Source organism: Branchiostoma belcheri, unplaced genomic scaffold, assembly GCF_001625305.1.
Source record: "Branchiostoma belcheri isolate BF01 breed outbred unplaced genomic scaffold, Haploidv18h27 scaffold38, whole genome shotgun sequence".
NCBI lineage: Eukaryota > Metazoa > Chordata > Leptocardii > Amphioxiformes > Branchiostomatidae > Branchiostoma > Branchiostoma belcheri.
The window spans coordinates 1,955,511-1,978,279 of NW_017803998.1; the positions used below are offsets into that span (position 1 = coordinate 1,955,511).

General features: G+C 40.5%; 1 protein-coding gene across 1 annotated transcript in view; it reads left to right on the forward strand.

Annotated features, from left to right (window-relative positions):
• Positions 1–22,769, forward strand: part of LOC109476567 — a 99,239-nt gene that overhangs the window by 71,756 nt on the left and 4,714 nt on the right. Inside the window, exons 92-127 of the mRNA XM_019777552.1 lie at positions 284–482; positions 975–1,109; positions 1,478–1,630; positions 2,003–2,203; positions 2,555–2,651; positions 2,954–3,074; positions 3,588–3,712; positions 3,827–3,960; positions 4,284–4,394; positions 5,188–5,343; positions 5,539–5,820; positions 6,329–6,501; positions 6,935–7,091; positions 7,331–7,419; positions 7,696–7,905; positions 8,346–8,520; positions 9,414–9,571; positions 10,285–10,407; positions 10,785–10,904; positions 11,342–11,552; positions 11,882–12,030; positions 12,579–12,757; positions 13,137–13,275; positions 14,023–14,212; positions 14,732–14,925; positions 15,559–15,739; positions 16,004–16,168; positions 16,708–16,987; positions 17,759–17,838; positions 18,212–18,337; positions 18,818–18,974; positions 19,897–20,039; positions 20,379–20,467; positions 20,841–21,018; positions 21,602–21,748; positions 22,141–22,316. Coding sequence (XP_019633111.1) covers positions 284–482; positions 975–1,109; positions 1,478–1,630; positions 2,003–2,203; positions 2,555–2,651; positions 2,954–3,074; positions 3,588–3,712; positions 3,827–3,960; positions 4,284–4,394; positions 5,188–5,343; positions 5,539–5,820; positions 6,329–6,501; positions 6,935–7,091; positions 7,331–7,419; positions 7,696–7,905; positions 8,346–8,520; positions 9,414–9,571; positions 10,285–10,407; positions 10,785–10,904; positions 11,342–11,552; positions 11,882–12,030; positions 12,579–12,757; positions 13,137–13,275; positions 14,023–14,212; positions 14,732–14,925; positions 15,559–15,739; positions 16,004–16,168; positions 16,708–16,987; positions 17,759–17,838; positions 18,212–18,337; positions 18,818–18,974; positions 19,897–20,039; positions 20,379–20,467; positions 20,841–21,018; positions 21,602–21,748; positions 22,141–22,316 — 5,703 coding nt within the window. The remainder of the gene's footprint in view (positions 1–283; positions 483–974; positions 1,110–1,477; positions 1,631–2,002; positions 2,204–2,554; positions 2,652–2,953; positions 3,075–3,587; positions 3,713–3,826; positions 3,961–4,283; positions 4,395–5,187; positions 5,344–5,538; positions 5,821–6,328; positions 6,502–6,934; positions 7,092–7,330; positions 7,420–7,695; positions 7,906–8,345; positions 8,521–9,413; positions 9,572–10,284; positions 10,408–10,784; positions 10,905–11,341; positions 11,553–11,881; positions 12,031–12,578; positions 12,758–13,136; positions 13,276–14,022; positions 14,213–14,731; positions 14,926–15,558; positions 15,740–16,003; positions 16,169–16,707; positions 16,988–17,758; positions 17,839–18,211; positions 18,338–18,817; positions 18,975–19,896; positions 20,040–20,378; positions 20,468–20,840; positions 21,019–21,601; positions 21,749–22,140; positions 22,317–22,769) is intronic.

Consider the following 22,769-nt stretch of genomic DNA (forward strand, 5'->3'; position numbering starts at 1 on the left):
CTCACTTACTGCCTGTCACAACATGCTCTCAACCTGCAAAGTTCCTGCTAGGCCACTTGAAAGTACAGCAGGCCATCTACTAGTATTCCATTGGCTGTGCCAATAAATGCACACAAACTGAAATGCTTCCAAGAGTTTCAAAAGATCTTGTTTCTTGTTAATTGATGATTTAATTGTAACAGCAGGCCTATCTGGAGACAGTTGTAAGAATCAGTAACCTCTACATATAGACCTAAGTAATCTAATCAATTAAGCAACCAATGGAATTTCACTTATTCTTTAGGCTGTAACAGCAGGTGAAACAACCTACAGACAGGACAAGGATGCCCTGAGTGCTGCATGGGAAGTCAGTGATGCTACCTGTCCGGTTACATCCGGCTGGTACCAGTTTGGTTCAGTTCCTTCCGGTGCCAACATCCGGTCAGCGACCAGCTACGATCCAAGCTATGGGAACAAGGCAGCTATCACACCAGTTGGCGCAGGTACAGAATATTGTTTTATTTCAAGATATTGATAAATAGCTAGAACAATTGATAAATAGCTAGACCAATTTTGGGTAAGTCCCATTTCTGTAGTCTAAGTGTTGGAAGTTAAAGCTTAGTCTTTATTTCATAAGCTAGAACTCTATCCTTGTCAATCAATAGCCAAAACCACACTCTTGTTCAATTTGCATGGTAATCAAAATCTATGTATTAGGTATAGTCCTTGTTGTTGTTGTTGCCACAGTCCATGTCCTTGGTGCTGATTGTTGAAACGTTGGGTTTCTCAATAATATTATGATACCCATCCTTTAAATATACTTGGTAAATAACAGCAACAAAGTCACAGCTTTTTAGAAATACTTTATAAAACAAAATTTCTATATGTTAGGTATTGCCCCTGTTGGTTGTTGTCACTGTTACTGTCCTTAGTGCTGATTGTTGTAATGTTAAGTCATCCATTGTGTTGACTATGTTTCCTACTTTGTGTTATAGGAATGCCGAACATCCTGACAGTCTATGTAGAAAACGCAGCAGGCATCATGGGATACTCCATCAGCAGTAGTGTCATCATTGATGAGACCCCTCCAGACCTGGGGACTGTGACCTGTCCTGAGTACCTACCCGGTGGTGAGCTAGGCTAACCTTCATACAAACATTGCAGTCGACTATAATAACCCAGAAGTTATAAGTAGCTGACCTGTGTGTTTTTTTGTGATCCATGTCCAAGTAGCCATGTTTGCATGGTGGGTGGGAGGTAGTTTGACAGTTGATTGATAGGGTGGTCAGGTCTGAAAGTGACTCAAATGGGACTGGTTTGGCAGTATGTGGAGGAATTCAGGAAGATCACATCATACAATCCACTCCACAGTTCGAGTACAGTCATGAACCCCGAAACCCAAAAGTCTGAAATGATTTTTTTGTGCATTTGGTATCCACATCATGATTATAACTGTTAAAAGTCGTTAAGTTTCTGATTAAAAAATCTTTCTTTACAGCTTCCACTGAGATCTTTTGCACCTGGGCGTTTTTCCTGGAGTTGGAGAGTCGGATAGACAGGTATGAGGTGAGGATCGGCACACAGGAGGGACAGGATGACACCATGGCTGCAGTCACTCTGGAGGGCAACAGGTCTGAATACAGAGCCACAGGTAACAACATTCTTGAAGAGGTTTTGTCCTTCTTGTCTTTGCTTGCTTGGTTGCTTGTCAGTAGTCATTTAAATACAGTAGAGTCACATGTGCACAGGAAATGAGAGAAAATGATGTAATTTCAGACTGACAGGAACGTCAAATTGGAAAAAAATGGCCTATAGAATACTTCCATTCCTTGTTATATTGTGCTCTAGAATATGATCTCCATACATATACATGTACATTGGCTTGGGCAATTATTTAATTCTTGGTATAACTTCTTCATCTAAATGGATGACAATCATGGAAGTTAAAAGAAATATCAAATAACCAGGAGGTGGTACAGACTTTATAATACATTTTGTTCTCCTTGTACGTACCCATGCACAGGTCTTACCCTCGATGACACTCACCAGTACTATGTAACAGTGACAGCCTACAACAGTGTAGGTTTGAAGACTGATGCCTACTCAGGCAGTATTGTTGTGGACGCTTCTCCACCAAGAACTGGGGTTGTAGTGGAGCTCTCTGGTCTCAACAGTGTCAGCTTCAGTACTGAGGGAAGCTCTGCGTCTAACTGCACTGGAGATGGTATGTGGAATTTTGTGTAACTCTATTCCCTTGCAATATCTTTACCAAACCTTTTATGTGTATCTTTTGTTTTGCATACGCTATAGTCATTACTATTTGCTGTAGATAGCTTTTTGATGTAAGAATAACGTAGTAAGTTTGGACACTATAGCAGATAGCAAGGGCATCTTTCCTTTAAATCTTTCAAAAGGGATAAGTCACAAAACAACATATTTTCATGATGTAGGGCTTGTGGATAGCTTAAACAGAGCTGTATGTAGCCCCTTTAGCTTTTATTTCGGCATCTGGTTTTGAAATGGCAATACATTATACAGTTTTCTAAGAGAGACTTTTTGTCATTTTTCTTTCCAGAATGTGTGTTGGCCAAGGATGCAGTTTGTCAACAGTCCCTCTCACAAGTGACTGCTGAATGGACTCCCTTCAGTGATCCGGACTCTTCCATTGCTAAGTAAGAACAACGGCAACATTTGTCTTCCTTCTCCCTCTTCCTTATATCCTTGTTCTTCTTCCATAACGTATCATACAGTGCCATTTGCAAGTAAAACAAAGCAGAACTGATTTTCTAGTTTTAGGCCATTTCACAGTTCTGTGTATGCTTGTGCAATGGTGATCTGCTATGGTCAAAGGTAGAAATATTAACTGTTTCCTAGTGGATGTTTGTTAACCTTCAGTGTGCCGTTATGTTCAACATTGTCTATATTTTCAGGGTGTTCTGATACATAACTAATTCATTGTTACTTCTTGTAATAGAATGGAGGTTGCAGTTGGAAGTAACCCAGGAGCAGGAGATGTGAGGGAGTACAGAGAGGTTGAAGTGAACCCTAACGGGCCCATCGCTATTGAAGGGCTGGATCTCACTGACGTTTCACAGGTATGCATATTATATACATGGACACATTTTTAGAACATATGTAAACTTAGCATCTTACAGCTATGTTTAAGCACTAAAACAAAGGCAAAGCAATACTCTATTATCCATTTCACTTTGTAAGTCATACGGAAAGATTAAATAAAATTGATATTTTTTTCATGTAACAATAATTTTCATAATAGAATGTAACGTGATTGGCTGAATTTTTTTACCTAGCTTATGGGGAATTTCTGACAGAAATTTGAATATGTTAGGCATGACGACACTAACGTGAAATTAGGTCAAATGTCTCAGAAAAGGTTGTATTATTTTCTGTCTCCAGTTAATTTCTACATTTATGCATTTCCGTTGCCTTGGAAACAATGAGAAAATACAGAACTAGAGAGAAATTCACAATAAATAAAACTAGAAATTCGCACAAAAAATAACAAAAAACTGAATAGTTAATTAGAACATACAGAAATATGATTTACAAAAGTACAAAAACACATTCTCACAATCTACTTTTTCCAGGTGTTTGTGGCAGTGAAGGCATACAACAAGGCAGGCCTGACGACAGTTGCCATCTCCAACGGTGTGTACATCAGTAAGGACTCCAGAGGTGCGGTATATGATGGAGAGAAGACTGGACAAGATCTGTAAGTATTCAAGAAAGTAATGTTGATCGTTATTCAAATTGCATATCATCATTTCATAGCCTTTTGGCCTATTACATGGTAAATAAAAAATGCCATTTTGGTTTTGTGTTGCAGGGACTACCAGACATCTCTCAACACTCTGTATGCAAGTTGGGACTTCAGGGGCGACCCCTGTCCTATTGAAACCTACGAGTGGTCAATCACGAGGGTGGACGAAACGGTCGTACAGGACTTCACAGATGTGGACGGTAAGTTCCTGGTCACATCTATTAGGTTATATGTCCTAGATCCTTGTCACTAGTTGCTTCTATTACCATGCAATGGCAATGTCAGAAAACTATTTGCTGTCAAGAAAGCTGTCAATGGAGTGAACCTGCATGTTGTTTAAATATGACTGATAAATGACAGATAAATAATTTTAAAACCTTAAACAAAGAAAGGATACAAAAGAACAGTGTGCATCTGTATCCATACTCCAAGATATCTAACATAGTATTAACTGATTTCATGTAGACATCTTCTTGAAAATACTTTTATGAATCAACTTAAACCGCCAAACTTGCTCTTGCAGAGAACACCGGGAGTTCCAATGATAACCTACAAATGATGGACGGTGAAACCTACTACGTCACAGTCAAGGCAACCAACCTGCAGAATGTTTCACGGATTGAACGATCCGATGGTGAGTGGAACAAACCTAAATTTACATACTTTGGTATTAACATGTAGTTTACATTAGGGCTGCGGACCGGTACACTGTACCGGTCCAATACCGTAAAAATCGTTTCGGTACAGGTCCAAAATACCGGATCATGAAGTAACGAGTATATACCGAAATAGCTAGTTTACACCATGTATATGACTAAAGATAGGTAAATCCTACCACAAAGACGAAAAATTAGCACTGGAAAAGACGTAAACACCGTCGATTGATTTGAGATCCTCAGTCTCACGAGACATCGCGAGAGTGTGGCTGATCCAGGGTTGTGATTGGTCAACAAACTCAAATCAGGTCAGAGGTCAGTCATTTTCCCTTCCCTCCAACACTTTATTATTGTTTCTGTGTCATGATTGAAAAAGTGAAGAACACGTGTTAATTTGTCAAATTGTTCAGGTACAGGTACAGGTCCGGACCTGTACCTAAACCTCTGTACCAGTACCTGTACCTGTACCTGATGTTACGTTTAGGTACGCAGCCCTAGTTTACATAGTTTTTGTAAAACATCCCTGCCTCTGGCACTAAACACAATCTGCACATAGCCGTCTCTGGTGCTGAACGCCATCTGCACATAGCCAAACATTCCTGTCCCTGGTGCTGAACAGCGTCCACACATTGTGAAACATTCCTGTCCCTGATTATGACACCAGCTGCAAATCGCCAACTACCCCTGTCCCTGGTGCTGAACACCATCTGCACATATTCTTGTAAAATAATTTCGCTCATGAATATGGTAGTAACACGCTGTTTCTATCAGGAATAACTGTCCAGAGGGAGCCGCTCATCCCAGGACTTGTACGAGATGGTCCAGTGCCTGGTTATGACCTCAACTACCAGATAGCCGACGATGAGATCTCCGCAAACTTTGAAGGCTTCGGTGTAGATCGTAGTAGCATCAACGCTGCGTCTTCTGGTAAGTCATCTTATTCCACGGAAAAACAAAAATACAATCAAGTTCATGTATGAACAAAACATTTACATGTACATTTGCATTTACATGTATCCCAAATGTAAGGATAGAAAGTCTTTAACTTTTTGGGATGATTGTACATTTTCTTCCTGTTCACATACATTTACGCATCAACCGATTAAAAAATGATCCCTCTAGGCAACCCTACAGTTGAACAAACAGAAGAGGAATCTGCGCACCAGAAAGTCGACAAGTACGAGATCGCAGTCGGAACCGACCGTCTTTACGCCCGTACCCGGGACAACATCATACCCTTCACCGATGTGGGGCTGAACAAGACCTGGACCTTCTACTTCGTGCAGGATCTGGTGCCGAAGACAGGGATTTACTACGTGACTGTGCGGGCCTCCAGTGCTAACTACGCACAGGTGGAGGTCACTTCTAATGGCATCAGGGTGGGCTGTGATGGTGGGGTCACAGGTAACTGGTATTATTTCTTCATGGATTTTATGAGTTAGTTTTGTACTTATGGGTACAGAAGTATGTTTTTGGGTGGCTGAACTGTGGTTTTGTGTGTTCTTTGATTCTTGAGTACTTATAGTTTTACAGCATGTGGGTGCACGTTGGTTGAAGATTGTCAGGCAGAATAATAAGTAAAAGGACAGACACAGGAAATGGGGGTAAACATGAGAAAAGGTTAAAAGGTCTAAAACTGCAGTTTTTGCATGTTGTGCCAGGGGTATCAGTGTAGTTTCTGTATGTTTCGCAAGAGGCGAAGTTTCCTATTACTATAATGGATTTATCATCATAATCTTCGATTGCCGTTCAATTGGTGGTTTTGTAGATTTTGTAAATTTGAAAAGTGTGCTTGAGCCCATCATCAACAAGCTAACTCGGTTGTTTATTTTAAGCTCAGTAACATGACAGGAATATAACATATCCAAACAACATTCTTGACTAAAACTGAGTTGAATTTCTTTGTCAACAGCTGGTGATGTGACAGTGCCAGCCTTCATCAACTCCCCCTCCAAAGTGCTGGTGGAATGGTCCAACTTTGAGACACGGGGACAGGGCATTCACCTAAACTTCATCGGCATCGGACACAAGACTGACAACACCACAGCCTACCAGGCTGCACATGCACTGCACTGCAAGGACATGGTGAGTTTTTGACAGGCAATTATAGTTTTACTCCCGAGACGGAAGTATTGTTTTGGGCCGCAGTGGTTTAGGGGGAGTTTTATGTATTTCGTCCTCAGAAGCAAGAATTGGAAGGGAATGGGTGGAGAGTAGAATTCAGTTGATGGACAGGGTTAAAACTTACTGGCAAACTATTAACAACAATTTGAAAAAATGATTTAAGATTCTTTAATATGCCTTAATAAAATATGTGGATTGTGTAGAAAAATACAAACAAGAAGCTGATTTAATTTGTTTCATAATGATTTTCTGAAATTCACATAGTTTTAATTTTCATTTCACACATTTCACGTATTTGTAGTATCATAATTATACTATGCCATTATTTGAGTTAAAATTTTGAATTGGAATGTTAACATCAATTCTGACATAATATCTATTTACCACTCCATAGATTGACAGTAACAGTGAGGTGTATGCGTCTCTTGGTGATGTTTTCACCGTCCGGGACTGGACCGTGGTTGATAAGGATACCTTCTACAAGGCAGACGAACTAGTCATGCAGCACGATGAAGATTACTTTGCCACTGTGGTAGCCATGGACGAAACTGGTAAGTTTCCGGTTCATACTGGTTCATACTGGTTTACGCTGGTTACACTGGACTATTGTTGTAAGAGATGATGAATTTGTGTTTTTGGTGTCATGTTATTTCTAATTATTGAGCCCTTGATTATTAATTATGTGTAGTTTTAGCATTTCATACCATCATGGTGTTTTAAAATCGAAGCTATTTTTCTAGCACTTTTAAGAAGAAACTCTGTGATCAAATTGTTGATGATTATGTTTCAGGTGAATGTAACAAGACGACAGCAACCTTCCATGTGGATCTGACTGATCCAATAGAAGGCAGACTGAGGGCTGGTCCACTGTATGGCATGGTAAGTAAGCAGTGTAACTAATATGTTTTGGTGGTAATTTACCTCGAAAATATCTTTGAAAGACATGCTAGAAACCCAATGTCTCAACAACTGCTGAGATATAATCCAAAGCATTCCCTACGTGTACATGTAGGTACATGCACATGTATATGGTTCATGTAACTTTTCTAAGTTAATGGATTTGGCCCAGTTGGCCATGGTTATGAAATAAACTTCACTGTCATTTATTTCTGGCACATATGAAAACATTTTTTACTTCCTTTCTGTCGTTGACAGGTGATGACATACGTGGACAGTTTTGAAACGTTTGAAGTCAACTGGGAAGGCTACTCGGATCCGGAGAGCGACATCGCGTACTACGAAGTGGCCCTGTTCAAGGCTGTGTCCTGCGCTGTAGAAGACGAAGATTCCCTGTCTGTAGATGTGGACTGGATCAGGCTGAACAACTCTTACAGATCATATGCGTTCGTGGAACTAGATCTAAGGGTAAGTGCTATCGATGCAGCAGAACGTTTAAGAAGTATTTGGTGAATAAAATTTGCTCAGTGCAACAAATAGACAAGTCAAAACCTATATCTGAGACCCCATGAATTTGCATTTTACCTTACCCTGTGATCTGGATATTCTGTCAGCAGCCAAAGTTTATAAATTGGCTAATTCCACCACTTCTGAACTATTCTTCCTGTTACTTCCGTCTGTGGTCAAAGTCACCAACCTTGTGCAACCTTGTGAAAGGCACTTTACACGACTTTCCTCACTTTGCTTAGGTTAAAATGAGTATGCCAGAATACATGGAAGGTGTACAGATGGAATTATACTCAGTATATAACAGTGAATTGATATAAGCACATTCAGACATTGACATAACTGGTAGAAACATGACTTAACAGTTTTAAGGTAACGTGCTTCAAATTTCTGTCCGTCAGACCAACATCCCTTACTACGTCCACCTGAGAACGACCAACAACGCTGGGTCCTCCATCCTGACTGTGTCTGCGCCAATCATCTACGACCTGTCCAAAATCTCCATCGGTACTCTGGTGGACGGACACAACTACACCGAGGACCTTGAGTTTCACGGAGACAACACAACTCTCCCAGGTGCAGTGACAAGCTTTGTTGACTTCCATATTTAGTGAAGAGACTCTTCTTATACAACCAAGTCTTTTATTCAGCCGATTCAGTCTGTCACCTACCTCAGGGCAATTCTGACTGGTTCACATCGCATTGCAGCACAGGTGTCGCTGCTACAGATGCATTCCCATAAGAATAAAAGACTTGTTTGTGTAAAAAGAGTCTCTTCACTCAGTGTCTTACCAACCTTATGAAACTATTCAAGGACTTCATGATCAATATTACAGTCAAACTTGCCCAAGTGACCACCTCCCAAATCCAGTCATCTGGTGATAACGACCAATATTTTTCTTGGTCCCAATTCGTACCCATAGACGTAACCAGTAAGGGACTAATGCCTAAGCCGACCACTTGTTGATTGAGTAAAAGGAATCACTAACTGTAATAGGGAGTACAATTTAAAATTCATTGACACGATTCGTCACTGATTCGACCTTTAAAATATCTAGTAGGAGAAATTGTACCGTGTGCAGTATAGTTGTGAATCACTAGGTGGTGACATGTATGTGTCTGTATGAAATCCTTTATGGTTATTATTACATCATATACCAGTTTAATGTCATGTATTCCTTTTACTGTGACACAAAAAATATTAGCATGAAATTGCTATGATTCTAAATATAACATATTAGAATGGGTGCACATTTTGCTACTGTTGTCACGATATAAGATAAGATATAGATTCAGAAGCATACCAGTGAATTAACGGTGCTAGCATTAAAGAATTCATCACTAACAGTCTTGCTATATATGATTCTTGTTTCCCTTCATAATGACTTTATAGATAGATGTTAGTACTTCCTATCAGATGCTATTGGCATGAGATCTTTAGTTAATCCTAGCTGATTTTGTTGTTTCAGGTATGTTCCTGCATCTTGCTGATCCTGCAGCTGAAGAGTGTCCGAGGACGCCCTCCCCCTTCACGGATGGAAACTGGCAAGAGGTGACCACAGACAAGCTGTGGGGAATGTGCCGAGACACCTCCAACTGTTGGAACGCCACCTTCAGGGCCAAACAGGTCAGACAACAAAGTACAATAACCGTACCAGCAGAATGTACTGCACCTGCACGAAACTCATAATGTACTGCGCATAACACATTGGCTTAACGATAAGTCGTATTCATGAATCTAAAAATGACATCTCGTCTATTGGTTTAAATTTTGTGTGGGAAAAAAATTGTATACAACGGACGAAATCTTGATGCAGTGGTGACCAAAAATCTAGCGAAAACTATAAGAAATTCGGTTTGGGTGCAGGTGCAGTACATGTAGGTTCTGCCAAGGTGCTAGTACAAAGTATCTTGTGTTGAGTATCCCTTCTACCTAGAAAATAAGAAATTCAATTCATTATCTCAGGGTATACGGAGGTATTGTTTTGGGTGTGGTTGTGTGTGGTTGTGTGTGTGTGTGTGTGTTGTGTGTGTGTGTGTGTGTGTGTGTGTCATATTCATTGGGTTTACAAATGTAGATGTTTGAATGCAGTAGAGTAGCAGGAAGGGAGGGGGATTTTGTGACCACAGATTGACCTTAAGGTCAAGTTGGCAGTCTAAATAATCTCCCTGCAGGCTGGGAGGATGTGAGTCCACCCAAACAGTCGCCAAGGCTAAAGCCACGTACAATGTAGGGTTTCTCATTTAACCAGCTATCAACCTGCAAGGTTTTATTTAATGATCTGTAACATATTGTACAAATGAAAGCTGTCTGACTCTAAAATGCTTTTTTTTCCAAAGGTTGAGATTTCTGAGAGCGGGGGTGATATAAAAATGACCATGATCCGGGATGTCCAGAAACCACAGGTATACACAGGTGCCATATACAGGAAGGCTGATATGCAGAAGGGCGGGACTTACCAGGTATGTACAGTTAAAATCAGCAACATGTACATGTTAATTGCGTACCGTCTATTCCCAAATTCAATAACAACAGGTCGACTTTTTTGGCGACACCTCTGGGGCGAATGCATTTCTACAATTATAAGATATAACATTAAATTTATGCTATGTACAATGTAGATCATTATGTCATTATGGCCTTTAAACTAGCCTTTACACAAGTATTTGGTCGACTCAACACACAATTTACTGAAGTCCGACTCAACACACAATTTACTGAAGTCCGAGAAAATAAAAGAGTTTTAAAATTTGAATTAAAAACAAAAGCTTCACAGTGTGTGAGAAAGGAGGACTAAATGGTTGAAGTAGATTACACATTTTTCTCTACATTTGCACAGGTTGACATCAAAGCTGGTACAGGTATAGCTGTCACCAACGTGCTGTTCTACACCGGTCCTGATGGTACTGTCGGCGACTTCAACTACTGCATGGCCTGCTGCTTGAGCGACACTGATGCTGTAAGTCACAAAAGACTGTTGTAACAGTTATATGAGACCATATAAACCCTAAGCTTTACTACTAGCCACTTCTACATTTGTACATAATGATTACCTGGCCATTGGTATGCAGTCAAACCTGTACCAGTCCCTACATTTACATGAGGAAGAACCCTAAATAAAAGGAAGAACCCTTCTTACTGGCCCTTACTAATAATTTTCCCGTTGACACAAGCGTAAAGAACCCTGTCCACTTTTCCACTGCAGTTTATACATCTAATTATACATCTTACAGGATCAAATATCATGCATGCATGGGCCACATACACTCCAGTGTTTTGGAAAAGATGTGTGTGTAGTGTGTTGAAGATCCATCTTTAAACAGTGATTATTTGTATTTAAGTGTGCATATACACAAACTACCCAATAATATTAAGCCGTGTCATTTTTCCTTGCAGAAGTACTGCCCGACGTGTACCTGCAGTTTGTACACAGTGGCAGCTCAGCCCGCGGCACAGGACACAGACACAGACACGGGCGCGGACACAGCCACAGACGCCCTGCCCTTCGCCGTCATTCCCGATCCTGTGTTAGGGGAGACGTACGCAGGAGACGAGAACGAACGATTCATCACTCAGAGTGCCTGTGGAATGCAGATCCACCCATCAGGTAGGAGAAAACAGAACAGTTTCATTTTGATATCAATTTGTTTGGAGTAAAAAGGCCCGAAATACTAAATATTATAAGTATGTTCGCAATATTTTTATGCCAGGATGCCTGTAGGTCATACACCAAAGTACTCTGGAGTACATCAATTTTCGTTTATCTGTTGGCTTGCTGCATAGCAGCGACACTTGTGCTACAGTGCAATGTGAATCAGTCGGAACTGCCCTGAGGAAGATGACAGACGGTCACCGAAACGTTGGCTGTGAATAAAACACTTGGTTGAGTACAAAACAGTCTCTTTACTCAGGATTTTATTCTGTTTTTTTATCAAGGGGCCTCCAATTCGAAGCTGGTACTGTGGTGCCGATATCACAACGATCAGTACAACCCCACGTTCAAGATTGTCTACCTTAACTTTAACCCGTCGACATCTTGGTACACCTACAAATTTGTCTTCAAGATGACAACTTGGGAAACTCTTGTAAGTAGTCGATGTGTCGTCACTTATGTGTAAGAGCTTTGCTTGGCTTTGAGTTGCACTAGAATACTTTTTTGAATCCTAGATCTGAAACATCTTAGAATTACAAAGTAACTGAGAACATTTTTAGTAGAGTGAGGAAAAATGGGTAAATCACCTTTCCCAATGGCACAACATTGGTGCCTGTAAGGAAATTAAATCTAGAACCTTCAGCTTCAAAGTCAAGAACACTTAAACAACCAAAAGACCACCTTGCAACTTGTCTTCATTAGATTCTTTGGGCATATTTCACTCATTATGCAGAACGTGGGTCAACTCATTATGTACTGCCTTCAAAAAAAATGAGTCATACATCATAATAGCAAGCAGTTACAGTTAGAATAAGTTGTTCAGACAGTAGTTGTCTGTTTCGGATTGCTGTACTGTACGATCTTCGACTCTTATCTGAATGTACATTCAAGCAAGTAGCCCTCAGGCATGATTTTGCAAATAGATTTTAGTTATTTCCCTCTGGAAATAAAATATATTTTCCTGTTTGTTACTGTTTACAGGAGGACTGGACGTTCGAATTGTACATAAATGACCACCTGTGGGCCGTGATCTCAGGTGCCCCAGCCTTTGACGACATGACTAAGTTCATGCTCAGCATGTGGAACAAAGACAACCGCGTGCCAGAACTGGAGGACAAGTTCAACCCATACGAAACCTACGCTTACTTCCGCAATGTCATGTAAGTACACAATGTCATGTCCTAATAAATGGTTAATTGATCAAATATTACCTGTGCAATCGTAGCCTTTTATAGCGCTGAATTGATGCACATAATACAAATGATATGTGGGTCTGGCCGTTTCAAAGTCAAACGCTCTACCACTAGTACTGTAAAAAATGCACAAAAGTACTACAAAAAGACATTTTACATTTTTCATCATTTTCTAATGTTAGTCTAGTGTCCTCTTGTATTTGACCCTCTCATATTGCTTTTGCGACTCTTTATCATGGTTTAATAATAAATGAATATCCTTGTGTTTGGCAAGTAATAGATTATTCTACTGCTGGTTTAAGAAGAGATGCATTAAAGTTCATATGATTTTTTGTCCTTGTGATAGATTCCCCCCGCCCAGTGATGTTCTGTGCCGGTATGGCCGACCTTGGAGAGGGAACACTGCACCAATTATAAAGTACTACGGCGGAGTCATGTCAGAATATGAGAACGGAACTGCTTACCAAGCTATAGACTTCAGAGAGGTTAGTTTGTCTGCATCACATACATGTAAACCCTTGACTCATATTTCCTACTGTAGTGTCTAATTCAATCTTCCGTGTATTTATCACTTCAAAAACTTCTGATAAAAAGATATATGGCCTGTTACGATGGAAAATTGGATGCATATTTTTATGGTTTGTCGAAAGTGGTTGATGACCAACAGTTGAGCGCGATCTTCATTCTTACACGGATGGCATTTCAGCACCTTGGAAAGTCAAATCTCTGAAAACTTTAGGATATCGGAAAGATATCAGAGATTTCGGACATGGGGGAGGTACTTTGGGTTTTCCTGACCTTGACGTTCATCCCATTTCCTGTACCTGACCTTTTGACCTGCCACTCTGCCTCTGTCAATCTTCCCCACCCGTTTGCTGTCAACACAATCTCAATTTCAAGCCATTTTTGTATCCGGCCTTTTGACCTCCTGTCATTCAGCCTGTCTTCACTCTGCACCTCCAGGCGGCCCTATTCATCATCAGGGGGGTTACACCAACAGTGCCGCACTCTCTGATGTCTTTCCTGACACACTCCATCCAGGTCTTTTTAGGTCTTCCCCAACCTCTACTGCTAGGCAGCTGCAGTCCAATAATGTTGTTAATACAGCCACTGACACATTTAACGTGGCCATGCCGTCGGAGTCGGCGAGACTGCAGGTTATGTCTTCTAGGCCGAGCTTTGCAAGCAAGGTGGCTGATATCGCTATAACAACCGTTGTTGTCTCTCCACAGATCTACAACCCCTGTATCCCGTGTCTGGACGGCTGCAGCAGGTTTGCGTGTGACCCTGCCTGTGACGCCAGGGCTAGTGAGAACATCGACTTCAAGTTCAACCTGACTGACCTTGACCTCCCCAGCACCAGGACTGTGACAGACGAGGATGGGGACGAGGAGACTTATGCCATCCCATACAAGCTCATAGGTTAGGATGTATATTTGTCTTACAGGCTAGTTTGTGCTAACTTAACTTTAACAGTATTAAGTACATGGGCCACACCCAATTTCAGTTTTTCTTTGCCAGATACTTTACATGAAAAGGTAAAATGTAAATTATGAAGAGTCATTTATGGTCATATGATAACTGTTTTAGTAAGATATTAGGTGATTTTTTCCGGTAGAAAATATTTTGTACATAATCAAAAGTTGAATTGAATGACATTGTGACTTGACTGTGTAAAAATATGATCATTCCTTTTAGTAAGCAATTTAGTCCAGAATCACGCAGAAGTAACTCTCTTGGTATCAATAGAATAAGGCTACTTTAATTTCAAGTTATAATGACCATCTTTTTTCTTGTAGTGAAAGCCTTGTCTGCAAAGGGCCAGTATGATCATTCGAACATGCCATAATCAAAAGAATCATGATAATTATAACTCTCTTGGTATCAACAGCATAAGGTTACTTGTATTTCAAGTTATAATGATCATCTTTTTTCTTGTAGTGAAAGCCTTGTCTGCAAAGGGCCAGACTGTAAACACTACCTCCAATGGCTTCTACATCGACATGACTGCCCCGGTGTTGGTGTCATCTTTCCACTTTGACAAGGTACAGGGAGAACGGCCGACCTCCTACCAACAGTCTAACGACACCATCAAGGCCTACTGGAGGTTCGCCGATCCAGAAAGTGGAATCAAGGTAAGGACCAGGTCACAAATGCCGTACGATCATAGTACAATTGCAAACTAACGTAACATGTTGGACAAGTTTCATGAAAAATACATGCTGGATCTATTACAGCATGGCTGAAAATACTACATCAAAAGTGTGCAATGGCCTATGCTGAACCTGCTTTAAAGCCCCTGTTAGATGTAGCCCTTGAGCTGTTGCCTTCCGACTTTCTCCATGCCATGGTTTGGAGTGAGTCAAGACTCACAAGAGGCCATCTGTGGTTGGGAGTTTGTCGACAAGTATACCTAAAAGTCTTGAAAAGTTATGAACGCCAGCCTACTTTGAATTTTGACAAATCAAGATCGTTAAAGTAAAACGTTATCGTTATATGCGTGATTATAATATTATACTTTTATTGGGTTTGCAGAAAAACAGGTCCAGTCTGCCCATGGAAGTGTGTTACACATCATTCTAATCTGTAAATAATTTCATCAGGTTGGAAGATACTTAGGGTATAGAATTTTCTTCTTACACAACCATAGAGTTTCTCACCTGCTTACGTTTCAATGTCTATCAAACACCTTCCTCAGAGCTTCTGACTGGAGTTCTGCAACTCATTCTAATCTAATCATTCTAATCTGTTCTCTAATGTTCACACAGGAAATCTCCTGGGCCATCTATGACAATGACGGGACACAGCTTCAGGACTACGAACCCGTGGGAATCAACCAGACTGCCGAGAACACCACCTTCTCCGGTCGACTGCTGAACAACCACACCTACTATGTGGCTCTGAAGGCAGTCAACAAGGCAGGACTTGTTGGGACTGGTACTACATCAGGTATGGGTCATACAATGGAGTTATAGCAACATGACTCTGAATGTTAGTTACTTTCGGGTATGGGAGTATTGTTTTGGGAGGCTTTGGAGCTGTGAAGTTTTGTCCGGATAGAGTAGGTTGACCGCACATGGAAAGGGAAGATTAACAGGTAGAATGGCGGGAGGTCAAGTAAGTGCAGAATGCACATGTATGCATACCATGACTTTGATTGTGCATGTATTAAGAAGGACATTCATTGATAGTATGTGATATGTATTTTACCAGGTGTTACTGTGCAACTGTTGCCACCACAAGTTGATGTAGAGACAAACACACTCGGAACTGCAGAGTTTGACACGCCAACAGTTCCTGTTGCTAAGAAGAGCGGCAACGGGAAAGAATGTGGGGTTTCCTTCCAAAAGCCCAGTGATGAAGGAATAAACAAGACATGTAAGTTCTGATAATGAGGTCTTCGAATCAATGTCACTCATACCTTTAACACACGCTAAGCTTATATGTTATGACCAAACTCACATTGTGCAATGTAATTAGCAGAAATGGCCAGTACATGTCTTATCATAACCAAACTGGCCATGTCAAGTTCATTATTTACAAGGAAAAACCTGTGTGAAAATTATCAGAATTCATCTAATGTAGTATTTCTTATCGCATGATAGGTGTTTTTTTTTTTATACATTACGTGTTGGTCTGGGCTCTTCAGCTTTGGATTTATGAAAAAAAAGCATCTGTATATCCATAGTAGGTTGACAGTACTTGGGTGGGGTGAAGATTGACAGGAAGAATGACAGGAGGCTAAATGGTCAGACACAGGAAATGAACATAAAGAACCCGCAATCTGACTGGGAGCCAACAGGAATTAGTACTAGTATTCTACATGGGGAAATTCAAGAAGCTGTGGATTGAATCTGAAATCTCTGATTTCTTGTTACTATTATAGTAATTGTAAAAACCATTGTTTTTGTTAACAGTGGTGGGTGTTACGACATGTGGAGAAAACCCTGAGTTCACAGTTCCCTACATCCAAGTCGCGACCAACGGCGCTGGAACCGTTGCCATCAGGGACGGCCACCTGTACATTTCTGACGTGGTCGTGGCCAACGTGTCCGCCCTCCCCAAACCCATCGACCTGGCCTGCTTCATCGAAGCCGAGACGAGGCCCAGCACATCGGATGCAGAGGCACAAAAGTCGGCATCTAGTTACAGGGCTGCTAACCCTAACGCAAAGGAAGATAGCGCCACTCAGTGCAGGTGTGTTTGTTTGTTTGTTTGTTTGTTTAGAGGTCTTATTACAATGTACCTCCTTGTACGAAATTCTTATCTTCAATGTGTCTGCTTGTTTGCTTGTGTTTCCGTATGTTATTTATACATGCTAGACAAATCGGAGACAATGACATATTCGACAGGAGATTAGTTCAGGTCCAAGAAAAAGGCTACCTCATTTCCTGTCCCCAATTTCCTGCCATCTGATTATCTGTTGCCTACAGTTGATTAGAAATTTTTCATTCTTTATTATTAACAGAATTTTGTATTTATTTTAGAACACCATTAATTTAGTCTGATAGTCTATTATAGAGTTATATATACATTGTAATGTGTAAAGCAAATTGATTGTCGATTGCCTAGATTACATACCTGGCAGTATTCTGATATCTAAATTTTTTCAATGAAATTTCCTCCTAGTGCAACAACTTCTTCTTCTTCATCTGGCACCAACTACAATATTCCCCCAGGATCGTAAGTACCGTCATGTATCGTTATGTTAATTTCAATTCAATTTCAATTTAGAGAGAAATCTTTTAAAACTGTTATAGCCCAAGGGCCACAGAGACGGGGCTGGGCACCGCACTATACACCAAAAAAATTTTTTTTTTAATATAAAAACCTTTAATATGAAATTATTAGGTAAGAACAAGAGCATGATAATTGTGTTGTCAAAGTGTTCTGTCTCTCTCTGTCACAATTAGTTACATTCAATTTTGTAATGTAACAATTACTTTAAATGTATTTACTACGTTTCAGATGTACCATGACCTGTGTAAAGATGTGCTACCCTTCAAACCTGTGTGCTGAGAAATGTGACGGACCCATCGTCACCCTGCGTAAGTCAGGAACTCTTCTTTTGGACTTTTAAAAAGAGGATGGCGAGAGATTGGCTCTACCTCCCAATACTATGCCCTAAACACATTCATTATCATGCATAAATAATTTCATCAGGTTGGTAAAGGAATGAATAGCAAAGTTCTTTGATCACAACCATTTATTTTTCACGAGCCGACGTTTCGATGACCGTCTGTCATCTTCATCAGGGCTGTTCAATATCATGACAATCATTATCATGGTTTTAACAACCTATTACAGTCTCAGAAAGGCTTCGGAACCTTTTCTTTAGCTTTACAGTATTTTCAAATCATCCATAATTATACTGTACATGTATAAAGTTGACACAACCCTGTGTTTTTCCTGTATATTTAGCTGATGGAGACGAGGCTGTGACAGCTCAGCCTGGCCAACCACTGACTGCCAGCAGTGCAGACCTGAGAAAGAGGAAGAAGAGGGCAACCCCAGACGACTACGACCTCACAATAACAGCCATGGGTGGTCAGTTATGAACTACTGTATACTAATCTACTCTTCATGTGAATTCTGATTTACCAGTTTTCAGTGTGCAAGATTTAGAATGACCCTTGAAGTTAAACCTAACAAAAATGTAAACATACCATTTTAGGAAATCACCTATGACAAAACGTATAACTTACATGTGGTTCAAGATTTTAAAATAACAAAGAAATTAAATTACCATATCACAATGGGTACAGAGGCATTTTTTGGGTGCATTTGTGGTTTTGTGTGGAAAGAGTACAATGTAGGTCGACAGTATGTGGACTGGGCAAGATTGACAGGCAGATCTACACATAGAACAATCAGGTTAAACGGTAAGACGCAGGAAACATGAGAGTAGGTTGACAGCACATGATTGGGGGATGATTGACAGGCAAAGGTTAGACATGTGGGGTGAGCTGGCAGGCAAATCTAATAATACTTTCTGGAAGTCTAAAATCGTTGCTTTGTTTTCTACAGAGGTGTCTGCTGGAGTAACCCTGGCCTTCGGGATGTTAGATGATACCCGTATTGCAGAAGAGTATGGCTCTGATGCCTCTGATGACTTCATCCCCTACATCACTGATCCTGCACTCACCATAGAAGCCAACATGACCTCCAGATACCTACTGGGAAGGTAAGTGTAAGAAAGAAACTAAAAAGATAATGGAGAGCAATGGTGACATGCGTTGTACGATCGCGATCGTTGCAATATATGGAAACTGAGAGCATTCTTGGATAGTCATGGATGTGTCATACTAAAATTCAAATGAATTGTCACTGAAAAGTCTATCTTAGATCATTCATTGTACAACTGTAGTATATATTGGGCACTGAAAGCACATTTGATCCATGTTATTACATACGGAAAAAGTGACGACGAAATTTAAACGAGTACTTAGCAATACTAAAAAATGTCTTAGATTATTGTCGGCCGTTGGTTAAGTCAAAGTCTGCTTGGAAATCCCAGTTTATGACAGTACACGGGTTGGGAAGATTGACAGGCAAAATGACAGGAGACCAGCGGTCTAAGAATTGAAGCCAGCAGGAGTTATAGGTCGACTTTTTCAGGAAATCAGGAAGCCAAGGATTGTATAGTTTCTAGGAGTGAGAAATCTCCGATTTCCTTAGTGTTTATTCACCTGAATATTCACCTGAATCCAGGCCATTAGGTACCCTTACTGGGTAATGAGGCCGTCTTCGTGGTGTAGACAGTTTGGGCATTCAGTAGGAGAAGGTGTATCCATATCTATCAGGGTGGTCCTTCCACTCTATAGCCAACTTGGTCTTGAATACATTTACTGTAGCTGATGACTGTTTGTTCCAAATTGGGGTAACCGTTGTTCTTGCAGGGAAGAAGTTGGACCTGGGTCCATTTGATTTTTGTACCTGGTACTTGTAGGCATGTCCTCGAGTCTTTTTGGATAAGCTAGGCGTGAACATTGACCTGTTGCAGAGGTTACAATGATTTTCTGTCCGCAGTTTATCAAATCCGTGGGAGATCTTGTACAACTCAATCACATCAAACTCAATCATACTTTTGTTTTCTTACTTCCTAGGATTAAAACCATCATGAACCCAAGTTTCTACCTGACCGTGGTGGGCCAGGTCGAGCTGAACGACTCCATCGCCATAACAACGACCTTTGACCCCTCTGCCAACTGGACAGAACTCACCCAGCTGTTGATCTTTTGGAACAAAGGTACTTTGTTACCCTTAATTTTGAACTAAGACATGATAATCAAGTCAATGTACATGTATATGGAAGAATTCAGGAAGTGGTGTAATACTAGATTAAATTACATCATACAATCCCTTTCATCTTTGCAATACATTCAAGAAAGCCCAAAATGATTATAAAATAGAAAGAATCTTCATCCATTTTCATAGCAATTATATCTGCCTATACTGTTCAACCATATGGCAGTATAATTACCCTGGGGAAGGGTACAAAATTGACCTGGATCATGTAATAAACATGGGATTATATATCTTTATACACTATTTAACCGTATTGATCACAATGTTTTCCCACTAACAGAATTGGATGAGTGGGATGACGCATCACGCACCTGTAATGAACACGGGCAGACAGAGGTGGATGAAGTTGCGGGGACTCTCACGACATATGTAAGTAAATGTCTTCATGTCAAAGAAGACAAAAAACAATTTCCTTGGTCTCCAGACATGTGTATGAAATCCTGTAGCAAACAAAACAGTTAATGTAGTTAAACAGGGGGCTGGGAAGAAAACTTGGGCCTGACTACACTAATTCCTTTAACTTTTGCGTCCTAAAAGCTTATATAATATGCATTCAAGCTGTATCCTAGGACCCACAATTGTACTTGAGTCTTGTGCATTCGGCCTTATATTACTGGCATGAATAAAATTGAAAATAAAGATTGTTGCTAATGTTGTTTATCTTCTACAATATGAAGAATATATTAGATAGATAACAGAAAGAGAGACAAAACACAAGTTAAATTTTTAATCTACCACGCAGGTCTGTTCTACCAACTACCCAACCCAACGTAGCCAGAGGACCAGGCGGTCCACAGACAGCAGTGTTCACTACTTCAGCAGGGAGACGCAGTTTGCCGTGGTCATCGCTCTGAAGGAAATCCCCAACGAACCTCCGGAGTTTACCTCAACTCTACAAGTCTGGATGGAGGAGGATTCAGGTTAGCGATTTAACTTGAACAGTCAATTTGATTTTACTTTCGCAGAAGGAAAACGTACTGTTTGTCTCGTTTTCTTCTTCTTCTACACACTGTCAAACAAACTACAGTGTCACTGACCTGTAAGACGTCTGTCACCATGATAACTGATGCTGTAGCACACATGCCATGCAAGTTGCAGGACAGAGTTAGAGCGACTTGTCCCCATACATACAAATGTATGAATGTATTTGACTAATAATAAACAGAGCAGTAGTTGTTAGTGACTGTGTAAAGGTAAACAATATGCATCTATTACCGTTTATATTTTTGTATCTTTTATACTGGGTTCTAGCAACCACACAACCAAAATGAAGATTTTATCTGGTGGTGATAGATAAATTGTTGGGGCTACAGGAGCTACTATTTGTAACGCTGATAAAGTCAAGCCAGCGTTCTGCGTTTGGTGACAATCTCTGCATTTGGTCCACCTGGTCATTGTAGCCTTCATACACACTTCATAATTCTCAAGAATTAAACCATAGCTGTTGAGCATTTTTTTCTCTCATTTTTGAAGTTGAAAGTTTATTTTTTGCTTGTGCACCAGGTACCCTGATGTACTGGATCGAGTCTGATGATGCGGACGGGGATGACCTGATCTACGGGATCGTGCCTGGTGAAGTGGCTCAGCTCGGGACTATCTCTCTGTCAGAGGACGGGCTGCTCACCTACAAGAACTTCAAGGAGGAGTGGGGTGAGTCTCATTCATCAATATAACAGTGTTAGCAATACCCACCTACAGTCTGTTAAAGTGTGTATTTGCAGGAAATACTTCGGAATTGCACAACAAATTGGGACATTCTTCAATTGCAGAATGCTGAAAAAAGTATACCACTGACTTGACAGAAAAAATATCATATCAGCAATCCGTGTAATTATAAATTTGGAATTATGGTTGCAATACCTAAAGCGCGGGGTCTTTTCTTAGTGCTGAAGTTGTGGTGAATTCCCTCCAACGGTACTGATGTCATGGGAGGAGATCGAGTTTCTGTTGATTGACGGGTGGATGTGGCATGTGGTTGCCAAATGCCACATCCTACAACATACCAAATTTGAAGTCTCCAATATTTTTTTTTCATTTCACAGGCTTTGACAATCTCACCATCTTCATACGCGAGAACCGTACAGATGACGACATCATCCCAGCCCTGGAGACTCAAGCTCTTCTCAGCATTGAAGTCATCTTTGTCAACGACTGGCCGGAGTTCTCTGTAGAAATTGATGGCCAGATGAGACGTGTGACTGAAAACAACTCCCTCGAGGTTGGTGATGTGTTTGTTTAGTGGGAAATAAATGTGATGATTTTAATCAAAATGTTGCATCTCAATTGTAACGTAAGATTTCTTTATTTATTACAATTTTCCACATACATGGAAGGCATGGTGGAACAGGAACATAAGGGCACCTTTACAAGCCGCCATGCCAACAAAGTTAATTGAATCTATTTTGAATAATACGTTTAAGGCTTACTTAGAAACCCGAAAACTGCATACTCTCCAAGCAGTGTAGGCCTGTGTTGGACATTTTCTTAGCATATGTAGTCAATTTTAGACTTTTAGCCATTGTATGCTTTTTGTCTGTCAGTGTATATTCTGGCAAAAAAGGCCTAACCTTTGCTTGGAGAGTAAGAACTACATACATATTATACAAAAGACTTTGCTGACTATTCAACAGTTTTTAATTGGGACTAAACGCATTATGTTCCATTTGCCTAT